The 9,478-nt window shown below is 34.8% G+C and overlaps 1 protein-coding gene across 2 annotated transcripts; it reads right to left on the reverse strand.

Moving 5' to 3' along the window:
• Window positions 1-125: 125 nt before the first annotated feature.
• LOC109543816 (F-box only protein 33) lies at window positions 126-9,436 on the reverse strand. 2 transcript variants are annotated; one of them, XM_048667307.1, is made up of 8 exons: window positions 9,241-9,436; window positions 8,956-9,166; window positions 8,490-8,682; window positions 6,800-7,045; window positions 6,291-6,525; window positions 5,959-6,234; window positions 5,584-5,895; window positions 126-5,210 (listed from the first exon to the last, which is right to left on the reverse strand). In XM_048667307.1, the coding sequence occupies exons 3-8, from the start codon at window positions 8,678-8,680 to the stop codon at window positions 5,079-5,081; spliced, it is 1,392 nt and encodes a 463-aa protein (XP_048523264.1). In that variant the 5' UTR covers window positions 8,681-8,682; window positions 8,956-9,166; window positions 9,241-9,436; the 3' UTR covers window positions 126-5,078. The 2 variants fall into 2 exon arrangements, with proteins under 2 accessions (XP_048523264.1, XP_019769251.1); XM_019913692.2 differs by lacking the exons at window positions 8,956-9,166; window positions 9,241-9,436 and adding an exon at window positions 8,738-8,902.
• Window positions 9,437-9,478: the final 42 nt, after the last annotated feature.

The raw sequence follows: 9,478 nt of genomic DNA on the forward strand, positions 1-9,478 counted from the left end.
ATAATTTATCCTTCCAATCCTTTGTAAATCCTCAGTTTGCGCGTACTTCATTTAGATACAGTATAAGCAATAAAAAAATGAAACGGCTAAAAAACATCGAAAGTGAAGCAGAATTTAAACAAACATTACTTCTACACATATTTATTCATCATATTACAATACAGTTTTTCAGCTGCCATAAATTGCTTATTATGTTCTTGCAGTATTTATAAACTCGCCTTTTTATCGACATGTTTAAAATAAAATTAATTAAGCGCGGGTTCAAGACTGTGGTTTTCCAGATACTGTTAATTCATTTTTTAAATGTCGGACCAATAAAGTTGAAGTATTTAAAGTGGAGAAGAAAGGCATGAGCTATCACTTACATAATAAACCAACAATGCACTTTTTTTGGTGCAAAAGCTTACTTTGTAAGCAACAAAGTCCTTCAATTAAAATCCTCAACCCTCGTATCAAACTAATTAAGTAAGTAATTTATCAATGATTCATGACAACTGAAAAAACATATTTATTATATATTAAACATTTTTTAAATATATTGCCATACAGTTCTTCAGCTGCCGTGATAAGGGCAATTTAAAACATCCCAGTTTAAGCTGTTTTCAAATAAAAACTGAATATACGCACATTTCGGGCTTTGTATTTATTTGTATCGCCGAAATTTTCAATTCCATGTTCTTCAAAAATGAAATTATTAACCAATTTCCATTTGTGTAAGTCTCAATTAGGATTATCGATTGAGAGTGGCCCAAAAGTCACTATACAGACAAATTATGAGAAATGTGGCAAAGTTTCCTTACATTAAAAAACCTTCAACCATCACCCACCTAAAACTAATTAACTACGTAGATGTTCAAATTTTCAGGACAGCTGAAAAACCATACTTATTTAAATACGTTCACAAAAACTAAAACTCTGCAACATACTCAAAAATAATTCTTCTGATGCGTACACTTTAAAATAACGATTAAGTAGATATAAAATATGCGGGATATTTGAGGATAATTCAATTCGCAACATCTAGGCTTAGCAGTGACTTTCTAATGATAAAAAACTGATAATTTCTTAGTTCTAAAATACTTTGAGTGCGCAAATAAATAAGAATGAAGTCTTATGTGTAGGATACTACTAGAAGCCTCGGCTGCATATAGTACTAAACTATTAATCGATTTGCCTTTATTTGTATAGTACTGCCGTTGAAGAAACAATACCTATCACAGAACAAAACGTTAAAAGAAAGCAGTACAACTGAAAGAGAAACGCAAGGAAATTAAATCAACTTAGAAGAATGCACAATTTGGAATTATCTGCAAACAGTTGTGCACTAGTCCATAACTCTTAACGTATCTTGATTAAAAACAACGAAAATCAAATTGTTTAACATCTAAATAGAAACCCATTGAAATCTGATGATAAACGATCAATGGACAGTAACAAAAAGATTTTCTACTTTTCCAATAAAACAGGAAATAATGCATCTTCATGCGAGTAAACTAATGCAGCTCAAGAGACACCATTTGGAAAAATATAGTCATTACTATGCTAGGTGCTCTTTGTCGATAACTTAACCTGCATTAGTGTCCCACTTTTTGGCTAATCAGCCGAAAAAGGACATAATTTATTACTATACATATATAGATATATATGATATTATAACACTAACCCTCTTAGTCGAGTTCAGTTAGCCTATAGCAAAATATAAACCCAGACAGTTGCGATAAAATATAATAAAAATAACATTCAATAATAGGCACAAAGTAAAATTAACAGAAATTTGCAACTGTCTTATTTCGTCTGGTTACTTACCGAGAACTCCCGTTTTGATTGAGTTTATACTGAATCCATTAAATTCACAAAAACTTAGTAGTACTTTGGCATTAAGTAACCAGACTCATCTCTAATCACGCGCTCTCTACTCTTCGATAAACCATCTTTATTGTCGCAAAACCGCTCGATGAACAAACCACAATCTTTCCTATATCACACATTCCGGATATTCCCTACAGAAGTTTTCATTTCGACATTATAAAACAGTTAGTAGTAGTTAAACACAGCATTCTTTTTAAATATAATATTCAACACCGTAGCCTGGAATAGCGACGGCTAGAGTAATTGCACAAGACTTTCATTGCAACTTTTGAGCGATCTTTAACATATGTACGCTGTTTACAATGTGTCCGTTATACATCACAGATAGTACTTTGAGAATCTCTTGATCTCAACATATAGTTTGCTAAAATGCGCTTTTCCTTTCTCGGGTTATTCAGTTAACAGATGCATTTACGTTTTTTAGTTGCCACCCAAAAACAAAACACGCTAAATATGAACCGAAAAGCGCACTCAGTCTCACAATCACATTTAACATATAGATCGTTTTTCCTTAGACGTTTGGACAAGATTGAAGATTTATAATATTGGCAATAGAGTAAGTTATGTTATCACTTTACTTTCAGGTACTACTAGGATCTTAATACATTCTGGTTACCAATTGAGAGCAAATATACAACATTCCTGTGCGCGTGTATGCCCAACACGGCACCGTTTTGGCAAAGGGCTTCCACATTCGAAAATATATCACAGTTTCAAGCTTTTCAGCTGTCGTTTGCGGATATGTGGCCCCCTGTTTAAATAAACTCTGAAAATTCGGCTCAACAGTCATTCAACAAGTTTTCCTTTAGAATTCAATGGTAAATTATTAACGCACTTTGTAGTGTCGCTTATAGAGTATAGTCGCTATAAACCAGGGTTTTGTTATTGCTCCAGAATATTATTTTTATTTGGAATCTCCTTATTAATTCAGAATAGATTTCGGACACATTAGAAGAGCCCATAGCAAAAAGTTTAATTTTAGTGAAAAAAATTGAAAAATGTCTTGTATTTCCATATTTTGATTTCATGGGACTTTTTTATACAGTTTTTTTTTTTAATTCATTCGGCACATAAAACCGCTTTTCTTTAGTTAAATTATCAAATCAAAGCGTTTCTCTTCCGCTATATCGATACTTAATAAATGCCTAATAATATTGCATTTTGTGGTCACAAAAATAATTTGCTAAAAATATAATAATAAAAAATATGTATTTTTGGTTGATTTATCTGCAAAAAATTTTCAAATTATACCAACTACTTTCTCCCAAAAAATTCTGGATTTTCTTTAATCGCCCAAGCTAAACTTTTGCCATAATTTTTTGTCAGTTCATAATTTTTTTAAATCAATTTTAATATAACCCAACATACCTTACTAAGGTATCAACCAACTTGTAAAATCACTTTTACAGCCAGTTAATAATCTTTCACGATCAATTAATATTTTTTCTTACTTCATGGACAATATAAAACCGTTTTTTCGCCATTGTTGACCATTATTCGGTTGATAAGCTAAGACCTCACCCAACAATTAACGAATCAAAGTAACCACTCCAATAAAGTGGATTTTGTAATGAACAGTGTTCCTAACGGTTATAAATGCTGTTTAAAATCCATAAACATTTTTTGTTTGATCCATTTTGGATGACCTAAAGTCATTCCTGAGCTGGTACCACTATAGATTATCTAAATTCCATTCCTGTAGTTGAAATGAAAGCTTTGGTTCTTTCAGCGACGATCGAACCAAATTATTAAATTTTTTAAAATAAAACGCGTCAGTATATCGAACGGGCGATTTTAAAAAAATACACCTATGTAATGCACGTCAATAATTTATCATTAGAATGCAGTTCTTTGCCCGACATAATACCCTGTGTCGCCAAGAATAACCCTAATATTTGCTCTCCCTATACATAGATATATTCTGGAATGACTACTCAGTGATTAAACCAGATATTTGGTCATGTGGCTTAATTTTAAGAACGATGGTTACAATTAATAATACAAAACCGTTTGTGTCGTTTTTCTGATAATACGTTCGGACACAAATCCGGTTGCTGATGTCAACATCATTAGATGGTTAGTAGTAAATTACTTCACAGGCTGCTCAGTTTCTATATAAAGTGATAAAATAAAGCATAAAACCATTTCTGCTGACAACTGTAAAGTAACTGAGCACACTTGAGAAATAACACTTTAACACTTCAATAAGTCAGTTAATTATCGTTGACAAAAGCTAGACGATTGGTTGTATTAAGTGGCTGGTTCATTGCTTAAAATCTTCTAGATTCCAGCGACTTAGTCAACCGTTTTTAAAACATATTTTCATAAATTTCTCCTCTCATCAATCAAACAGTTAAAACAGATGAACGGTTAGAAATTGAAAGTTTGCATACTACAATTATAAACAACACACTTTAACACAGTTTTTTGAAACTGACAATACTGGAAAAAGTCTACGCAATTCGCATTATCGCCTAGTCAAAAAGCGCTCTTTAGTTCTATTAAATAATTAAGAGATAATGCTGCTTTGTAACTAGCCAATGGCGTGAATTTTTTCGAAATATAGCACAACCAATAAGAAGAATCAGTATATATTTCTCTGCTTAGGTACTCGTTTTTAAAGTATTTTAACTAAACTTCCATACCTACTACCTTATTGCATCTTCCGCAAGCAAATAACCGTTTATTTTGTGTCGGTTTTAAAATAACTTCGGAAGTTTAAGAGAAAATGCCACGTTCTTACAGGTACTAGTAGTTATCATAACAGACAGATAACAAATATTATTTTTGTTGCATAATCGTTGCTTTGATCGTATCATTTTTAAACTTCTTTGATCACAGATGATTTGGTTCTTATTACTAGGTTTGAAATGTTATTTGCATGCAACTGTTGTCATTTTGTGAGATCTACTTGCTTAAAGCCATAACCGTGTATACAAGAACTCAATGTACATGTAAAACTGGATTTTCTGTCGTAAAACACTAAAACCGGCAAAATAATGTGTGGATGGCACGTCTGCAAGATGGCCTAGTTAGTTGCACACATACTTTGAGCGAACCCGGAGCCTAGCTCTAATCTCTTCCGCCAGATACTCCTTAAGGAACATAAAAGGTGTTTTGAACAAATTAAAACCAGATAACTTAACCGGGCATGATGGACAATATTGAGGATAGAAGTTGGTGTTTCTATGTTAAATAACTGTTTTGGCTTAATGTAGGTCTGCCAGTATATATGGCAGTAAGAACTCATCCGAATCTCCTAATGTAGGATCAATAATGACTGGATGCAGATCGCCAGAATAGATCGGTTTCCAGGCGCCTTTTAGATTTTTTTCCACTTCCTAATGTAGAAAGTTGTATTAATCACCAGTTTTTTACTATTTATTTTCGTACTCTTAATGCTTTTATTAGCGCAACTCGACTTAAATAAATGTTCATTCCCAAATCTTCAGACCCGTTTGAGTGAGTTTGAGTTAGCTGATATTGCTATTTATATTGCAACTAAAACCAAATATATGGATTTTTGTAAATATCAAAGCGCCAGTGATCAATGGACTTCTATGAAGCAGCTTAAAAAAATTCAATGAATCGCGATCAGTGTGTGTGGTTAAGCCAAACATTTCAGATCTGAACAGAATAACGTAGAAAGAGAATAAATAGTGTTCCCAACGAAAACTGATAATCCACGTTGTCACAAGTAAACTAAGAACATACCTTGATCGGATTTGCTCGATAGCGTATCGATTCGGTCACAATATCATTCTTGGGAATTTCCAGTTTCTTCATTCTGGAACCTTTCAGCCTGCCGATCGCGACTAGATTTTCTTCTGGATACTTGTAACCATACAAAACTAGTTCTTCGAACTGGGTGCACAGCCAAGTGATGAGAACTAATGGATCCGGATTGTGTGAAGGCCTCAGGAACTTCCAGCTGCCCGGCACATTACTTAACGAATCTATCCACATGACGCTGCGTAAAGTATTTTTATAGAATCTTGATAAAATGTGCAATAGCTCTAGATTCACCTAGAGGAGAGAAACGTTTCAACTGAGTCCACACGCGATCAATCATAGAGTGCTGTTACTTACATATTCGCAGAAAAACACTTTGATGTGGCTCAGGGGCATGTTCTCTTTCAGAACTTGTAGATGCAACTTGCGGATGTCCATGTAGGCGTGGACTACAGTTAACCGCAGCAAACATTTGGGATGCGCGACTTTGAAGTTCTTCCAAGCCTCATTCGAGGTCTCGCTATGGTTGGTCGGAATCGCATGTACATGTACGATCAGTCTTTGCAGATCATTTAATTCCTTCAGATTGTGTAGGAACGTGTTGGATAGTTGATCATAATCAACACTTAGAATCTGCAACGAATGAATTGAAAATAACAAATTAATTGGCCAATTCACTTGAATATTACCTGCAATTTTTTGAATGACGACATTAAATCCGGTGTAAAATAATTCATTTGATTTATTGCTAGGTTGTCTCTGATCGATGCTAGTCCAAGCAACGTGATTTTAGAAGGCGATGCGTTTCTGAGAAAGGAGTCACTGAAATAGGCCAGATCTTCCAAGCCTCCTAAACTAAATTCTCTTAATTTCGGCAACACGTCTAGTATTAAATTCCTGATTTCTATTATGCGTCGTTCTCCACTGAAAAATACAGAAAGCCAAGGTAAGTAACAATAGAACATTATAAAAAAAGTTTAGTTTTCGCAGGTGAGTGCGAACTGGTGAGATCTAGAGCGTTCACGCCGTAGTGGAAAAAAATTTTTACTAACGTTTTTGTTTAAAGTGTTTGCTACCCAGCAGGAAAAACTCGCTGGGTTTTGCTAAATTGACATGTTTGATGGTTTTTCAAAGAAGTTGGTGACAAAATTTGAATAGAATTTGTTATATCATTAAGGTATCTATAAACTGTTCTTACCCTGCACATATTAACGAGTCTACGGAGTCGTCAAGTCGACAATGCGACGGTTCAATCACCAGACTCCTCAAAAGGTTGTTTTTGTGTAACAGCCGTAGCAGGTCTATGAATTCATCTATACACTGTGGCGTCAAACATTCTAAGCTTATAGTGGCTTTCGAAACAATGGACGCAAAAGTTGAAGCCAGAAATTTCGATTTTGTTATATTGTCGTGATTTATACGGAACGTGACCGCCTTCCACCACCTGTAAATATAATGCGCATCAGTAAAACTGTTGAGTAGCTAGAATAGCTTCTGTATCTACGCTGGGATTAGTTTGAACGAACAGAGTGAGTGAGAAGTGAGGATTTTCAATTATACAGGATGTTCACAAATAGTCATTTTGTGAACTAACTTTCTTAATTCCAATGGGAAACCACCAACAGTTAAACGTGAGCAAATAACAAGAAAGACAACACAAATTGGTTGTAAAATTGAAACAAACTGCACAAACATAAACAAAAATAAAAAATAGCTGATCCACTTGAAAGCTTTCAAAAGTACGTCAATTTAGTATATTGTTTGATGGCGAATAGGTAGGGGCGTGCGCGATTTGCTCTATCAAAAGGTGAATATTTTCGGTTATTTTCGTTTTTGTTGACAAAAATCCGCAATTTTCTGAAAGACAAGACTTCCCTTCACCGGTTTGTCGTATTTTCCCGACCGGTAGGTGCAATTTTAATCAAATAAAACGCAATTTTTTAAAACAAGAATGTTCTGACGTTTATTGACAACCCCAAGGCAGCTTCAGATACGTGTGCCAACTGGCGATGAGGACTGAAACCTGTTGACATTGACAAGGAGTTGGACAACTTAGTTGGAGTTTTGAGAAGTTTTTGGAAAGTTTTTAAATAATTCGTCTATAGCACAATACTATCTGAATACAGAAATAGTCTCACATACTCATCTTGGTGAGCGAAATTTTTTCAATTGTGATTTTAAATGGTGTTGGATCCAGACTAGGCATTTTTCAAAACCTAACATTCGCTTTTTAAAACTTTTATTTTAAAGTAGTGGTTTAGCAGACACATTGTCTTCAGAGTTTATATTCGTGCTATGAAGATCTTGTAAACAAGTCCGCCTGAGTTTATGGAGTCATAAAATCATTTTTCTTCTTTTTTTCCAAAGACTTTTCATTGTAGGGCGAATTTAAGAGTTTGCCTTCGGATTGATTGCTATTTATTTATATTGTAGTGTGCATTCGCTGTTTTTCATTATCCATGAAGTATTTCTGATGTCATCAATATTTTACTTTGCCTTCATTTATTGTTTAAAATTAGCTTTGATTTATCGCTTTACCCATCAATCTATCGCCTTATATTGCGAATAAATAGCCTCTTCGGTGATTCCTGCTTTTTGCTCGATTTTTATAGTTTCAGTCAGGACGTCACTTATTCGGCCTTCCACTATCACGGTTTGCATTTTCTTTAAATTTCATGATCCTTCTCTTTTTTGGCATTCCATTCTCAAAAACATCCTCATTTTCAACGAACATTTTGCAAATATCCTTGAATCTCATGCAATAAGTGAACATTTGTTGAACTTTAATAGTTAGTTTAGTACTGCAGCAATTGCGTCATAGATAGTGTTATCATCGTATAGAGCGTGGTCTGTGTACTAACACTTAATATGTCTCAAGCTAAACTTACTTGGGATGGAAATAGATTTCTCGCCAATGTCGACAAACACATGAGGCATTTTTGCGATCTTCAGGGCTGAGATACTGAAAAATCTGCTGCAGCACTACGGTTGGCAAATCCGCCCATCTGGCGCCAGTCGGTCCCCAGCTGCTGCAACATTTTGACTTTTTTGGCTTAGAGCATTCTCCATGGTTTTCCATATCTGGAACATAAGCAGAGACACTTATAGAACCCCATTGGGGGTGTTCACATCTCACAAGGCCAGTTGCGCCTCATGTTACACTTAAAATGGGATGTCACCAAACGGCAAATGTGAGGGCTTGTTAGTGATTATTAGTAGGAAATGCAGGACAACGGCCACGTATTTTGCAACAGAAAAAACGTCAAAAACAATACGAACATTTTTGACACGAAACCTGTACACACTTGCGGATTTTGTTAATGAAACATATGGGGGCGACGTGATTCAACTTACCTCTAGTCCGCTAACACATTCCTTTGTTGTGCAAAGTGCAGAAAAGCACCTTTTAATCTCCGTCAACAAAATGGCAATGAAAAAGGAAAGTTTAAAAACGTACTGCGCAACAATTTCCGAATTTCCAGGCCCTGGCATCGAACAGTTGACGCAAAACTCGAACAGCTGTGCAGAACAACAATAAAGTAGATTCCGCCGATGCCAAATTCTCCTAAATAGGAAAAAACTCGATTTAGCCTACATATGTAATTTTCTAGTTTACAGTTAACAATATGCTCGTCTTACTAGTTTTCTAACAACTTTTCTTTGTGGTCGATTTTCGATCCCTTTTCACCAAGGAAGTACTTGATTTTTCTTGGAAACATTTTGGAGGTTTTTGCTTTCGTCAGATTTCTTTAGTATTTGCTATACTGGTGACTTAATTTTTTCTTAGACACATTTACCATCTGCCCATATAGATGAAAAAGCCACAATTGCCACAATTTTTATGAAAAACCATTGAAAGATATCCAGAAAAACCGAC

This window comes from Dendroctonus ponderosae, unplaced genomic scaffold (genome assembly GCF_020466585.1).
Source record: "Dendroctonus ponderosae isolate FM_Combo_2020 unplaced genomic scaffold, Dpon_F_20191213v2 Dpon_F_20191213_6, whole genome shotgun sequence".
Classification (NCBI taxonomy): Eukaryota; Metazoa; Arthropoda; class Insecta; order Coleoptera; family Curculionidae; genus Dendroctonus; species Dendroctonus ponderosae.

Coding starts and splice junctions, on each gene's coding strand:
- LOC109543816 (XM_019913692.2), bottom strand. Junction 5,896..5,958: donor AAGTGTTTTTCTGCGAATAT/GTAAGTAACAGC, acceptor TCTCTCCTCTAG/GTGAATCTAGAGCTATTGCA. Junction 5,211..5,583: donor ATCGAGCAAATCCGATCAAG/GTATGTTCTTAG, acceptor TTTCTACATTAG/GAAGTGGAAAAAAATCTAAA.